Source organism: Rhinoderma darwinii, chromosome 5 (genome assembly GCF_050947455.1).
Source record: "Rhinoderma darwinii isolate aRhiDar2 chromosome 5, aRhiDar2.hap1, whole genome shotgun sequence".
NCBI lineage: Eukaryota > Metazoa > Chordata > Amphibia > Anura > Rhinodermatidae > Rhinoderma > Rhinoderma darwinii.
The window spans coordinates 254,571,922-254,587,983 of NC_134691.1; the positions used below are offsets into that span (position 1 = coordinate 254,571,922).

Consider the following 16,062-nt stretch of genomic DNA (forward strand, 5'->3'; position numbering starts at 1 on the left):
GGCACCTCTTTAGATTTTCTGTCTTAGTAGGGTATACGATACCTAAAGGTGGAGAAACTCACAGGGCTGCCTCTTCCGACACCCTTTCTTATTGGTTCTAGAATACTGTGCCAGCTCAAAGGGTAAATCCAATACAGTAAAGCAATATGCTGCAGTTATGACGCTTCCGTTTAGAAGGTGTAAATAAAGTGTCGTTTGTATATTAATGGTATTGTAATTCTGTAAGCGTGAACATTTCATCTTCACTAGCCCCTGGCAAAAGCAGCCAAACCATGATGTAACCTGTTACACAAGCTGCTCCCATTGTGTGACATTGCTGAAGGCCTCCTCTATTGTACCATTCCATGTTTGCAGGAGCTTCACCGCCTCACAAGATCCAGAAGAGATTCTTCTTATTTTCATGACATAACCTCCAGACTATTAGTGAATACTCATAATTGTTCATATTCTGTACTTAATGTAATAAAGGGTTTTCTGGCAGCTACAAATAGAGGGGTAGTCTTAAGAGCCCCATCTAATCTGGGCAGTGATCAAATATTAAGGTGATGTTTGTGGGTCAGGAAGACCTTCTTAAAGAGGCTCTGTCACCAGATTTTGCAACCCCTATCTGCTATTGCAGCAGATAGGCGCTGCAATGTAGATTACAGTAACGTTTTTATTTTAAAAAAACGAGCATTTTTGGCCAAGTTATGACCATTTTTGTAGTTATGCAAATGAGGCTTGCAAAAGTCCAAGTGGGTGTGTTTAAAAGTAAAAGTCTAAGTGGGCGTGTATTATGTGCGTACATCGGGGCGTTTTTAATACTTTCACTAGCTGGGCGCTCTGATGAGAAGTAACATCCTCTTCTCTTCAGAACGCCCAGCTTGTGACAGTGCAGATCTGTGACGTCACTCACAGGTCCTGCATCGTGACGGCCACATCGGCACCAGAGGCTACAGTTGATTCTGCAGCAGCAACAGCGTTTGCAGGTAAGTCGATCTTACCTGCAAACGCTGATGCTGCTGCAGAATCAACTGTAGCCTCTGCTGCCGATGTGGCCGTCACGATGCAGGACCTGTGAGTGACGTCACAGATCTGCACTGTCAGAAGCTGGGCGTTCTGAAGAGAAGAGGATGTTACTTCTCTTCACAGCGCCCAGCTAGTAAAAGTATTAAAAACGCCCCGATGTACGCACCTAATACACACCCACTTGGACTTTTACTTTTAAACACACCCACTTGGACTTTTGCAAGCCTCATTTGCATAACTACAAAAATGGTCATAACTTGGCCAAAAATGCTCGTTTTTTAAAAATAAAAACGTTACTGTAATCTACATTGTAGCGCCTATCTGCTGCAATAGCAGATAGGGGTTGCAAAATCTGGTGAGAGCCTCTTTAATGAATAGCGTAATATTCAATTCGGTTTTGTGTCTTTAAGGTGACCGAACCGACTTGGGAAATGTCATCCAATTAGTACTACTACCTTTTTATCAAGCGCTATTCTCTGTGCCACTGCCTACAAGCCTTTTCTTTCAGGGGTTTCTTTTAGAATCGATGGTATAATAAGGCTGGCCATTCAGGTTGTTTTGCGCTGATGTGACCTTTCTATTCCTCAGTGCTGCTGGCGGTGAAATCTTCAACCAGTGTGTAGCAGAAAGGGAAGAGGCCTTCAAAGAGAAGGATGTCCAGAGGCTCCTGACACAGATCTTAAAAGGGCTTTCCTTTCTACACAGGCACAAAGTGGTCCATCTTGACCTGAAGGTAAGCACAAGTCAATAGAGGCTTTTATACGTCCGCAGGTTTCTCCTGTCAATAGTCCTTCTGAGGTTTCCTTTAATGTTACACTTGTGCAGCTGTCATTACTTGGCGGGGGTGTATATTCATGCAGAGTATGGGGGGGGGGGGGTGTAGTTCAGGCTTTTATGATTTATACAGGCAGCTTTGTTTAACACTATGGATTAGATGTCGTCTGCTTCTTTTTTTTTTTTTTTTTATGGGAAAAATCCACTTGTCACAGTTACATAGTTTATTTTACAATACAAATTGCACTTTTATTTTATCCCCCTTTTCGTGTGGGTTTCTATTTTGTTTATTTTTTTGGGAAATCATTTTAATTTGACGACGAAGCTGCTGACCAACACCTAGTTTTAACAAATGGTGGGTTTTTTTCCAGTACTTTCTCGATCGTACGTCATTTCGAATATGGCTATTGATAAGTGTTTGAGAGAAGTTATCACGTATAAGTGGTTATAAAAGGCAGACTGCCAAATAGACCCTATGTGCTTAAAGAAGGGGAAATAGAGCTTCAATAATTGATCCAATGGCTGCCGAGCTTGTTCTAGCGAGACTGCAACTGCTGATCAGACAAATCCCTTTCCCATTGTTTAACCTGCCGCTGTGAAGAATCAGCACTAAATGTATTAATACTTTGCTGGACAAACTGCTACTCGAAGAACATTAGGAAATGATCATTCTGTGCAATTGAAACGAGTAGTGTCCTGAGCAGAGTATGTGCTGTCCATTTATGTGTTCATAATGTAGCATAGCTAAGGTAAATGTTAATTCTATAACTTTATATCCTAAAGTGCTATGTAGAAAGCTCTGCAGGTATTTGTTTAAACACCTAGTATGGCAAAACTTCAAAATCTAAAACTCCCTATAGGCCATTCTATAGCTTGGTGAAAAATGGTGGGACTTGACAAATGCAAAGTTATGTATAAAACGGCTTCACTCGTCTGCCTGCTAGTAATCGTGTTTGAGTGAAGTAACTGCCGAGACGGTGCCATAATTGCTGGGGTGCAGTCCTTTGTGATGGCGTAAGGCTCGGCTTACCAGTGACTCACGTGTTTGTTTGGAACAGAATATACTGAGAACACGGCTAGCTCACTGTGCCATCATTAAATCCCAAAATTAAGCTCCCCGAGTAATTACAAATAGAAGTGAGGATATGATTCCTGTCTGGGTGTTCTATAGCAGTCAGTATAGATTGAATAAATATGGAGTTATATACATGACTTGGTAAGGAAATAAGGGTTTGGCTTACTGTAGGTTCCCCACAGTCAAGCAGATAAGGGGGGGTGGGGCTTATCTTCTCGGAGCACCCACCACCTAGAAGGGAATCTCCCTGGTGTCATGGAAAATAAAGAATAACTGGGTGTCAAAATTGATTGCCGATCTTTGTCTTTGATGGATACCTGCAGTGCCAAACAGGAAGGGGCTCGCAGCTTTAGCTAAATGGGCAGGGGGGATAAAATGTTAGTTGTTACTCCACATTAACCCTAATCTCTCCCTCATTGGTGTATTTAGCTTGCGTTCCTTTTTCCTATGCCTTTTTATGACAGAAGTCCCACTTCAGGGTACAGTGTGAAATATCTTCAGTGAAGTGGAAGGAGCCCATATTACAGAACTTACCAATGGCTGAGGGCTCCGTAACAATAGCTGAGAATAGTAGAGTATACGTAGAACTGCAGTCTTTTTTACGCTTTTTTTTATTTATTTATTTTCTTGCCATATATAGCCACAAAACATTTTGCTGACTAGTGACCGTCCACTAGGCGACATAAAGATTGTGGACTTTGGCCTATCCAGAATAGTGAATAACAATGAAGAATTGAGAGAAATCATGGGGACCCCAGAATATGTTGGTGAGTGTCCTCTAAATTGTTTTCCGTTGGATTTAGTTAGAACATGTAACTGAGTAACCATATCCTTCCCTTTTATTTTCAGCACCTGAAATCTTAAGCTATGAGCCAATCAGCACAGCGACAGACATGTGGTAGGTCCACTAACATATATTTTCTATCTATAATGGGATGCCTGTAGCTGTTCATGGTGTTGTGTGTAATGTTGACGCGATGGAGTACATGAACTTTCCCTCCCACTGTGATGTGAACTCATGGTTTATTCTTCCCCCAACAGGAGCATTGGCGTGTTGGCATATGTAATGCTCACGGGCACATCCCCTTTCCTGGGTGATGACAAGCAACAGACCTTCTTAAACATTTCCCAGCTGAACATCAGTTTCACAGAAGACTTTGAAGGAATCTCAGAATGTGCGGTTGACTTTATGAAAGTACTTCTAGTGAGGGAGCCTGAGTAAGTGGTCATCCATATTAATAATGTCCTTGCACTTCCTTCGCTTATCGGTTTCCTCTCTGTTCTGTCCCAGATCCTGTAAGATCTGTTGACCATGGATTTTGCTTACTATGCGTGTGTAATACTAGTTTAACCGGGTGTTCCTTTAAATGCATGACATCATCTTTGTATTTATTGCACTGTAGACACCCATGTTCTCTGATCGTAGTTGGCTCCATATAGTAGAAAATAGATATTTCTGTGCTTTTATTTACAGCGTCCTTCACTGTGGCGTTGACCATTGTCACCTAACCTATCACTTCCCAACAAAATGGCGATACGTTGCAATAATACTGTAGGAATGGCAAAAATATCTGGATAAAAATTGCCAGGGAGTACACACTCCTGCACTCCAGTTTAAAATACGAACTTCACAAATAAACTGGACACAAATGCCTTTTTATGAATCCAATACAAAGGGCTAGTCCATAATGCTTACTACGATGTGTCCACTGCTTCTTGACAAAAGGCCTTTCTTAAAGTTATGGGTACAATTCCGAACATGTAGCGGATATCCCGTTGGCAATGACAAGTACTTCTGATAGTTGAGAGCTCAGTACAAGCCCTCTACATTGCCTGATAAGATAGAAATATCTGGTGGTCCCTCTTACTACTCTCTGCACTGACTGCACGTAGAAAATATGGTTCTACAAGCAAGTTAAAGAAACCAAGTCCTGGGCTGCTACTTTAATCGCACGTTAGACGTAGCACAATGTGTCAGTTTTTCCTGCAATGTTCCTTTTAACAAGAATTAATCAAACTGAACGATCAGTCTTTAGGAGTTCTGTTTCTACATGTCTTTCATGACCCAGCCGTCCATTTGATGAAATCTGTTAAGCAGATGGTGACCATAACAGGCTTAAATCCTACTTCTCTTGTATTTCAGAGGCCGAGCGACAGCAGAGGATTGTCTTCAGCATCCTTGGCTCGCCGAAGGTGACCTCCCAGATCTTTACTCTAGTGCTATGAATACAGCGCAAGACAGCAAGCAAATCCTGCCAGCAGAAGAGGAGGACGAGCTGAACGCAGAAGACCCCCTGGAAGCAAGTCCAGTCCAGACAGACCGAGATGGACAGACTGTGACAGAAGAATTGATATTAATGGCTTCATATACTTTGGGACAGTGCAGACAGACCGAGATGGAGAAACAAACTGAATCTAAAGCCATTACAAAGCGATTTAAGTTTGAGGAACCAATGTTGCAAGAGTTACCAGGAGATTTTATCTACTGAACTCAGAACTTGGAAGTGCATGACTTTTTTTTTAGAGCTTGGACTTCTTTTTCTTTCTAGAGTCATGGAGCTTCTTGGTCAACCAGAAGTCAGCCTTCCGATCAGGGCAGCTGGTCACCATGGCAATACGAATCCAATTCAAGTGTGCCATGTTAAATCTGAGTGAGCCGGCTCAGTCTGTGTGGCTGAGGAGATATATATATTTTTTATTTTATTTATTTTTAGGGTGGTTTTCGTTTGTTATTTTTTTGGCTTGTGCCAAATTTACCACCACGATATCCCACACCCATGTAGATTTCTTGAGTTGGTCACAGGATTTAATAGCTCATCAGGTCCAGTTTGGAAAATGTTACCAGAGATGTACCAAAAGTGGTCAGTATTCTACGACTGGAAACAGATGTTTTTGGGTAGCTGTGCTAAAATAAATCTAGTTGATTAAAAAAAAAAAAAAAGTCAGCACAGTAGAAGTGTTTGTCATGTATTGTGGTGGAGGTAGCCATGTTGTGGCTTATAATGGTCTTGACAACATATCAAGGGCATGCCCAGTGATTCTTTGTAAGGACTGTCACATGAGTATGAGTCTATTTCCCTCTGGGAATACAGAACTCTGATTTGCTCATGTCAATAAGCCTAAAGTTTGCAGGATGTTGAGGCTTCAATATGGCTTCCTCTACTGCAGACATGAGCAGCCTTTGAGCTGTTCCTGTGTATTTTGTGCCACTCTTTCTCCGAAATATAAATCCACAGGAACTTTGTAATTACAAAAAAAAATTATATATATATTGCAAAAATGTGCTAGAAATGGAGTAAAACTGTACTCGCAGAAGAGCAGCTCAATGTTTTTGTTGCATCGCATTACTCATTGCTTGACCACAATACCACTTCAGTGTAACCTTGCATATTCAATGCCATTCAAACAGGTGCCAAAATGTGTTGTGATCACTTAACCCCTATATCAACACAACACTTCTATAGAAAGGTGATGCTCTTGACCAATTATTACCGCAACCCCTCTATAAACATCAGTAATGTTAGTTTGTGACAGAAGTAATCTCTCTGGTGTTACACTTCTACAAGTGCTAGAATAACCCCGAGTACAGTGTCTGTTGTGGTCAGTATGTGCCCAGTGTATGGATATTATGCTCCACGGTTCTTGATCAGACTATATGTAACAAGTGCAGCTTTGAGCAGCCGAGTAAATGTGGACCCCTTTGCACTATTTCGGCAGGGTTTTATATCATATGATACATTTGGGTATTTTCCTGAATGTTCAGCAAAATCTATTAGATAGTCCTGCCGGGTGTTCTGTCTATATGTATAATCTTCCACCATTACGCTTGGACTCCTTAGAACATATTGAGGAATGCATCCTTTGTATTGAAGTGTCTCCTAACTCTTTGTGTTATGGTGGCCAGAGTCTATATAAGAAATAGTCCTGCTTCCAGTGCTGACCTCCACACCTCTTAGTATAGATGCTCATGATATTCATTACCATGAAGGCTTTATACATTAAAGGGGTTGTCCAGGATTAGAAAAACAGTGCCACACGTGTCCACAGGTTGTGTGTGGTATTGCAGCTCGGCTTCATTCACTTCAGAGTTGAGCTGCAATACAAGACAAATCCTATGAACAGGTGTGGTGCTGTTTTTGAAATGTAATTTAGGACAACCTCTTTAAAAAGGTTAGGTATGCTGAGGATTTATTGTTACCATGCTTCAGTTACTCATTGCACTGTTATCTGGCATGACGAATAACTGAGGTTATATAACAATCTATGGTATGTGGAAGATACATGGGCACATGTCTATTTCTGTCATTCAGAGTGGAATCCAATAGACACCTGATAGATATGTAACGAATAATGGTTATACCTATTCCTAGATATATCTCCCAGATCATTGTGCTGCCAGTGTGTGCAAGTTATCCACAAATGTGAGGTGCGCAGTGCCATTCGAACTGTAGACCCCAGCCAATCTGATAGAGGGATGCGATGAGTTGGGCATTGGGTTTTACGCCAGTGAGGCTGTTGTAATACTACCAATGGGTATGTTTATATTTTCACGTTGGGATCTTGAGGCTTCAATTCTGGGATAGGTAAAGATGCACTTTTGGGAAAGTTTTTCATTATATTCCCTAACTATTACTTGCCTGTCTATTATGTAATGGTGGTGTCTGTATCTATGCAGACAGGCTGCAATGAAAAGCACCCTTATATAATGTATTCAAAGAAACTTAAAGCCGTTTTTCTTAACACTGTCTGCACATTATCTTTTACAAGTTGCTGTCATTGATTAATCATTTCCTCTGCCGAGTCAACGGTGCCAGTAGTTTCTTACAGAGCAATCATAAGGTTGGCATCTCTACATGGTCACTGCAGCCGTCTTGTGGGCTGGATGGATTACCATGATAAAACAGAACAGCTGTGATGGTGAAATTCCTTGGTCCAGCACTGGATCTCTTGATGTGCATCTCCTACACTATATATACAACTTTTTTTGTAGGTTTTGCCTGTATGAATGCGACCCCAGAAGCCAGCCATATACTACCACAATGGCGATAACTTTTGTAACGCATCTCATGGCGGACGGTTGTAATGAATGAAGTGCATAAGACGCCACTGATTCCTCTGCTTGTGTTTTGTCTTGTCAGTATACAGACCCTAGTGATGCAGTCACTAGAACTTTTATAATATCAAAGTCCTAAACAGACGCTGAACTGTAGCAGTTATTCCTCCTCTAAGCAGCTTGAGAAAACTGGGATGTTGTATTAGGGGAACTTTCGGATGGCCCGCATAAACACCAGTATTTTCAAGCCTTCTCTTTTTCGGTGGAAATGTAAACTAATAATATAGGATTAAGTTGTGGTTCCCCTCCTTGCTTTAAGGGAGAGCCAGCCACGACTGTTAACATCTCTCGCAACGTAGGGAGTAGGTAAGTAGTGCTCGCCCCTAATGCAAGGTATCACGAGGCCAAGATTGCATTCGTCTGGCTGCTTGTAGATCTGCAGTGTCTATTTTTATGTGTCTTTGTCGTGCCTTTTTGTACAGTCATTTTAAAACCAGAGCTGTTTTTGTATAGTTCTATTAAAGTTTGTAAGTTATAAACGGCCTGTTAATAAATACTGTTATCTTTATTACTGGAATTTAAGATGTGTTTCTACTTATGGATTTTTCAGGCTAGAAAAGTCAATCCATGCAATAGCAGCTGTTTATAATAAAGAGATCTTCCACTCTGTGGATGTTCATGAACCTGTGTGTTGTCAGTGATTGGACAGCAGACTAAAATCCTAGTCACAACTGCAGCCTGTATTCATCCATACACACGAGTCACTGCCAGAGGCTGACCGCTATCTAATCTGCTGGGTTTAGGGTGAGAAGAATCCTATTCACAGATGTCTGCCATTGGGGGAACTGGCAGGTTGCAAGTTAGAACTGATATAAATGTGAAGCGTGTAGTCTTTTTCATACCTCTCTTCCTATTGGGACCAATCTCAGGTGGGGGTTAAAAGAAAAAAAAAATATTATGCCCTTAGGCAACCATAACAGGAAAATCGGTGGACATCTGGCACATCAGCAGTGAATGCCATTCTAACTAAAAAGTCCATTGCTCATAACCTTAGACTTATCGGTCTAAAGTGCTGGTTCAACAGTGGTATTTGCCTGTGCTGTGTTCTCTACTGCCATTACAAGTCGTCCGTCACCCCCCCCCCCCAGGACATAACCTCTCCAGACGTTATGTGGGGCCAATTAATCAATGACCATTCCTTTGTCACCCAATAAGGTGTCAAGATCTAATAAAAGAATGCACCAATACCTGTTGTGTTCTGGGAACCCCTGAACCGGTTTCATGGCACAATGGTTAAGAAACCCTGATCTAATAGGATGTAAGATGTCTTTAACTGGGGCTTTGCATTAATGATTTGGACCAAAGTTGTCATATTTATAAGCATCAGTACACCCATGCTTCACCAAAAACAATTATGATCAAAAATTACTCCTTTCCTCTATACTTTTCCTGTTATGATGAATCCCATGTCCTCAAAACTGAACACTTAGAAATTGTCTCCTATAATAAGGTTATTGTTGGCAGTTAATAATTTATTTTAGTTATTTATCTGGAATTCAATATCCAAAATTAGTCAAGTGAAATGAGCAGCACATTGCATAGTGACAGGGAGGTATGTCCTGTTCAGTTTCTCAGCCTTCCATGATGGACCTGAGAAGATGGCCCGCAAGAAGACTACTATTGCTCTCAGATCAGTGGGTGGGGACCGGCTAAAGCTGGCCATACATTAGGGATTTTAGACGGTCATCATTTTTTATTTTTTTGGATTATTTGGTCTGATCTGTATTTCAGGACGACAATGGAATAAGATAAAAATCACTGATTGGTAATTGAGATCTGCCTTGATCTGTGGCCTGGTCTGGGCTTCTGTTGATAGGATCTGGATCCGTTGTTTTGCATGCATGACTTTCCAAGACTGCACCAGACGACCACCAAAAAAAAAATCCTACTTTTCCACACGTGTTTTGTGAACATCTGTCACCTAGAGAGCTGACAACCATCAGAAAATTGTCTAAAGTGGCCATTTCAGTTGTCAAGTCCCTAGTGTATTGGCAGACGTTTTTTTTCAGAAGTTTTTCTAGCAACTCGTGTTTAACGGACGTTATTGGAGATGTTTTTCAATGGAGTCAATGAAAAACTGCTCCAAAAACATCCCAAGAAGTAACATGCACTTTTTCGTGGGCGTATTTTTACGCGCAGTCTTTTGACAGCGACGCGTAAAATTACACCTCGTGGGAACAGCACATCGTAAAACGCATTGAAAGCAATGGGCAGATGTTTGTAGGCGTAATGGAGCCGTTTTTCAGGCGTAAAATGCCCGAATTACGTCTGAAAACAGTGCGTGTGAACATACCCTCACTTTAGGGGTGGGGTGAGCACCTCCACAAGCTTTTTTTTTTTTTTTTTTATAGCTTTAGTCAGGAGGTCCAGTTACCTCTTGCACACGACTGAGTTCGGGCTGTGAAAAACGGTCCGTGTGTGCGACAAATTTCCTGGCCCGACCACGGTACAGGTGAACGGGACGTCTAGCATCACAAAGGTCTACGATGCCAGAAGTCTATGCCTCCTCATGGAACTGCTGTTTCGTACTGAACAAAATGATACAGTACAGAAGTCCTCTTCGCTTATACCGCAGTTGGCCTGGGAAATCTGTCAGACACGGACTGTTTTTCACGGCCCGAACTCTGTCATGTTCAAGAGGTGTTGGGCCTCATTCAGATGGCCACAAGATCCAGACCTCCCTGCACTTAGGTTAGCGCACCATAGGATTCTGCAACGACCTCCGTTCACCGGAGGCACAGGGCTTCTGAGTCCTGCGGCCTGAATGAGGCCTAATGGAGTTTCCTTTTTTTAAGGGCATGTGCACACGCAAGGGAAAACAGCCCCTGATTTTCAGACGTTTTTTGAGCAACTCGCGTTCTTTACGGCCGTTTTTGGAGCTGTTTTCATTGGAGTCTATGAGAAAACGTCCCGAGAAGTGTTCTGCACTTCTTTTGACGAGGCTGTAATTTTACGAGCCGTCTTTTGACAGCGAAGCGTAAAATGACAGGTCGTCGGCACAGTATATCGGCAAACCCATTGAAATGAATGGGCAGATGTTTGCCAACGTATTGGAGCCGTGTTTTCAGGTGTAATTCGAGGCGTAAAACGCTTCCATTATGCCTGAAAATAGGTCGTGGGAACCCAGCCTTACGCTTTCTAGATGCCATCATTGCCAAGTACCATGGATATTTGTGAACATAGTTCACCTGTCTGATTTCATCTTTCACCCAGTTTTTGCTTTGGCTACTGTAAAAATTATCATAGCAGCCAGGTGTTTAATGATAAAACACTCAAGAAAAATGACTTTTTTTTTTTTAAGTGCATTGGCCACTAACAAGCTATGGAAGACATGCATGTATAAAGAAGGTATAAATCATTCTTCAGTACTAGTCTTTTAATGCAATGTTAACTGGAGCTGATCCTTCATATAATTGACAATAGCTAGTAGTTCTACTCCGTGTCAACTTTGCATTGGGTTAAATCTCTCCTGTTCTATAGACAGATTTATGTCTGCAAATTGCATGGGCCAGTACACATTGTAGTTTAACATTTTCATGTTTGTCCCTAATTTAATAAAGGTATTTCATTTATTGTACTATCCTATTCGTTACTAAGGAATTGGGGGGAAAAAGTGTTCCTATTGCCTCGGCAATCTGTATACATAGTTCTTGACAGCACACTTTCTACATCCGTTGAAGTTGTAAAAAAAAAAAAAGATTGATTTTTAATATATTTCCTTTTAATTCTTACATAAGACAAATACAAATGCAATGTAAAAAATAGATGCTGGCCACACAGACCTGAATCCATGTCCCAAATTGACAATTATGCTGGATATAGATATATTTCTATATCTATATCCATAGCCAGCTGTGGCTAGATCCACAGAGCCGGCTAGTTACATGTATTTTTCTGGACTATGGAGAAGCCCACCTAAATGCAGATGCTGCTTGTTTGGAGGAAAAAACCCCATGGCCAGCGTGCTGTATCAGCAGCTATGCTAGCCATAGAGTTTAGTTCCTTGTTTTGAGATTTTTATCTTTTGGCACCACGGATACAAGGACATGCATTTTTTTTTAAGAATCTGAGACTTATTTTTTGGTGTTGGTCATTTATCTTAAACATACTGCTTAAGATCACAACTTGTGTCTTCCTCATTATTGAGCACATCAGAGTGGTAAACCGGGACATTTTCACCATTGTTCAGTTTTAAAATGACATCTTGAAGGTTCCACCTAAGGGGGGAAAAAAAAAGGATATTAAATGTCTTAATTAGACCCGGGAATATTTTGTTGGTAACTATTGTAAATCTACAACAGTTTCAGAGCATTTTTGTCAATCACGTTTCCTAACTTATCAGTGTTAAAATGACCGCACACACGATGAAAGTAATGCTTTTAATTCCTGCCTGGTCTCTGCTGTCCATACACACCTTCGACTGAATTGGTCTTTGACAGCTGTGCTATAGAGATACCCGCCCATTGTGGTTCCCGACACTGGTATCTTGATCTGGAAGCAAATGAAACACAGTAGTACAAAACAAGTGACTGTTAGGCTGGGTTCATACGACCTATTTTCAGATGTAAACGAGGCGTATTATGCCTCGTTTTACGTCTGAAAATAGGGCTACAATACGTCGGCAAACATCTGCCCATTCATTTGAATGGGTTTGCCGACGTACTGTGCAGACGTTATTTACGCGCCGTCGTTTGACAGCTGTCAAACGACGACTCGTAAAAATACAGCCTCGTCAAAAGAAGTGCAGGACACTTCTTTGGATGTTTTTGGAGCGGTTTTCTCAGACTCCAATGAAAACAGCTCCAAAAACGGACGTAAAAAACGGCGCGAAAAACGCCGCAAAAAATGCGAGTTGGTCAAAAAACGTCTGAAAAGTAGGGTCTGTTTTCCCTTGAAAACAGCTCTGGATTTTCAGAAGTTTTTGGTCACTACGTGTGCACATACCCTTAGGCTGGGTTCACACGACCACTTTAACGTCCGTAATCGATGGACGTATTTCGGCCGCAAGTCCCGGACCAAACTCAGTGCAGGGAGCCGGGCTCCTAGCATCATAGTTATGTACGGTGCTAGGAGTCCCTGCCTCTCTGCAGGACAACTGTCCCGTACTGTAATCATGTTTTCAGTAAGGGACAGTAGTTCCACAGAGAGGCAGGGACTCCTAGCATCGTACATAACTATGATGCTAGGAGCCCGGCTCCCTGCACTGAGTTCGGTCCGGGACTTCCGGCCGAAATACGTCCGTCCATTACGGACGTTAATGTGGTCGTGTGAACCCAGCCTTACATGCAAGGCTTTGAAGGTGTTCTGAAATTCCCAATGTATGACATCAGCTAATAAGGTCATGGTTGCCTTTAAAGATGTTAGGGGAGGATCACATGTACGATGAGTCACCTTAAGCACATGGATGTTAGGGATGTCCTAATGTAACTAAAATGCTGTGAAAATAGTTCTTAAAGTAAAAATCTGCATAAAATATTGAGTAACTTTCTAAATAGTTTGCTTTACTTGTCATTTACTGATTTTGCGCTACATATAGGGGTTTTTTTCACCACTCAGGACAAAAGTCAAGTTCTGTTTCCAGTTATCAGGCAGCAGTACATTGTGGGAGCTAAGATAACCGTAAGGCTGGGTTCACACAACCTATTTTCAGACGTAAACGAGGCGTATTCTGCCTCGTTTTACGTCTGAAAATACGGCTACAATATGTCGGCAAACATCTGCCCATTCATATGAATGGGTTTGCCGACGTACTGTGCCGACGACCTGTCATTTACGCGTCGTCGTTTGACAGCTGTTAAACGCCGACGCGTAAATTGACTGCCTCGGCAAAAAAAGTGCAGGACACTTCTTTGTAATGTAATTTGAGCCGTTCTTCATTGATGTCGATGAAGAGCAGCTCAAGATTACGGGCGTCAAAGACGCCTCGCATAATGCGAGGAGGAGCTTTTACATCTGAAACGACGCAGCTGGTTTCTCCTGAAAACAGTCGTGTCTTTTCAGACGTAAAAGACAGTTCCCGTGTGCACATACCCTTACTTTTGTTGGCGGATATTGTGTTTGGGTCAGTTGGACGGAGCTCCTGGTTAGGCCTGCACCACGCATGCTGCTGAGACTTTGGCCTTGGACGCTGTCCATTTAAGTTTTGCGTGTTAATATGAATGACTTGTCTCTAGTTCCTAATGAGCAGATGTTCGTGCAGCATTGTAACCGTTTGTAATGAGCTGCGTGAACGTCTGTTTCCACTTCTTCGGCCTGGCACGGGACTTGCTGTGAGGGCATTCACATGTAATTAGAGCGGTCAATCACAACAGCTCTGTAATTCATTACGTAATACTCAGTGGCTCAAGTGTTGATTTGCGTCTTTGCAGCTCCTGCTCTGAATTGTTTAGGGCATGGTTTGGCTCATAACTAGATCTCATTTGGCTCTGTGTATATATATATATGTGTGTGGTATTTACCTGATATTCTGTTGAAGTCAATGAAGAGCAGCTCAAGATTACGAGCATCAAAGACGCCTCGCATAATGCGAGGAGGAGCAGTTACGTCTGAAACGACGGAGCTGGTTTCTCCTGAAAACAGTCTCTAATTTCAGACGTAAAAGCCAGCTAACGTGTGCACATACCCTAACGGTTGGAACTGCGGTATTAGGCTGGCCATACACATCGGACGGCTATCTGTATGCCAGCTCTCACGTAAATATTTAGGCTTAGTTTGCCTATGGTGTGTATGTTTGTTTCAACGGAGGGCAATAAGTTGCTGACAACGGCTGATCTCCCTGGGATACCAAGGATCAGGCATTTTGAAATTCACCATATCTAATCCTCCCCACATGTCATAGGGGAACTGTAAGGGCTCATTCAGACTAGCGTGTTCCTCGTTCTTGTGCTGTCCGTTGAAATAACGGACCGCACGCAGACCGATGCATTTCAATGAGGCTATTCAGACAGTGTCAATTGCTTGAAACTCACTGCATGTTCTATATTGGTGCATTTTTGCAGACGTAGTCACCCATAGAAGTATATGGGTGCATGAAAAACACATTCAGCACACGGACGACGTCAGTGTTTCACGCATCAGTCGGTAAAGAAATGCAGACAATTTAAAAAAAATAAAATAAATAAATAAATAAATGCTTGTAGAGGGAAACCACATGCGTGAAAAACGGATTGCTGGCACACGGATATGAAGTGCTGTAAATAGTCTATTTTTTTTGCGCACGCAAATGTTACACGCTCATGTGAATGTAACCTAAGGTTGATCCCATACATATTACAATGGTGGCCCAAATTGTCCTAATCTAATTTGTAGCCAATATGGATACTATATAGAACCTACCTGCGCTGTTGTCTTGTCAACGTGGTTGTATTTGTCGGTCAGTCGAAGATTGTGAACCTTAAGTGGTGGTGCTCCTAACATGTCTAAAACATCGGACTGAGACTCAAGTTTCTGCAAAGCATCCAAGTAATATCCTTTTTGGGCAAATGACTCTAAAATGTAGTAAAACATGCAATAGAAAGAAAATTATTAAAATGTATTATGTTCTCTATTAAATAGGCTGTGTGTATGTGCTTTAAATTGATTGTGCCTTGCTGTGTCGTTTCTATAAGAACACTATGCCACAAACAAAGGAAATTCTGTCCAAAAATGGATTGAACAGATTAAATTTCAACCTGTCAAATCCTATGGTTTCCTCAAGACATGAGAAACCTGGTGGCTACTTATTGATTCTCTCTCCCCCCCCCCCCCCCCCTAAAAAGACAGGCATGTTTATAGCAAAGTTAGAAGAGAGAACTGTTCTCCACACAACAATTCTCTAAAGTCTATGGCAAGTCTCAAAGGCATCAGAAAAGAAGATGATTTGGAACAGATCTAGATCTTCCAGTAGTGGTTGAACGTGCATGCTATTTTAGTAAAACAAAAGTTCCTGTGAAGTAAACTCTGGACAGGGCTGGCCCCACCGTTGGTTTAGTAGGCTTACCAGTGGGTTCTGGCATATGCCTAGGTTGGCTTGGTGCAGATGCCAGGCCTGGCCCTGGAGCCAATTATAAGTGGATCAGATAGCAGAAATCCACCCAGTTGCATACTTGTATCA

At 41.9% G+C, this 16,062-nt stretch overlaps 2 protein-coding genes across 7 annotated transcripts in view; one reads left to right on the plus strand and one right to left on the minus strand.

Annotated features, from left to right (window-relative positions):
* Positions 1–6,505, plus strand: part of STK17A (serine/threonine kinase 17a) — a 41,938-nt gene extending 35,433 nt beyond the window's left edge. Inside the window, exons 4-8 of the mRNA XM_075827054.1 lie at positions 1,597–1,741; positions 3,498–3,624; positions 3,707–3,755; positions 3,899–4,075; positions 5,001–6,505. Of these exons, the coding sequence (XP_075683169.1) occupies positions 1,597–1,741; positions 3,498–3,624; positions 3,707–3,755; positions 3,899–4,075; positions 5,001–5,346 (844 nt within the window). The 3' untranslated portion in view covers positions 5,347–6,505. The remainder of the gene's footprint in view (positions 1–1,596; positions 1,742–3,497; positions 3,625–3,706; positions 3,756–3,898; positions 4,076–5,000) is intronic.
* Positions 6,506–11,663: 5,158 nt separating this feature from the next.
* Positions 11,664–16,062, minus strand: part of COA1 (cytochrome c oxidase assembly factor 1) — a 149,591-nt gene continuing 145,192 nt past the window's right edge. For 5 of the 6 annotated variants that reach the window (XM_075827058.1, XM_075827057.1, XM_075827059.1 and 2 more), the window contains 3 exons: positions 15,306–15,457; positions 12,385–12,461; positions 11,665–12,187 (listed from right to left, as the gene is read on the minus strand). In XM_075827058.1, the coding sequence (XP_075683173.1) occupies positions 12,070–12,187; positions 12,385–12,461; positions 15,306–15,457 (347 nt within the window). In that variant the 3' untranslated portion in view covers positions 11,665–12,069. Of the gene's footprint in view, positions 12,188–12,384; positions 12,462–15,305; positions 15,458–16,062 lie in introns of all 6 variants that reach the window. The other variant, XM_075827056.1, reaches the window with a different exon arrangement.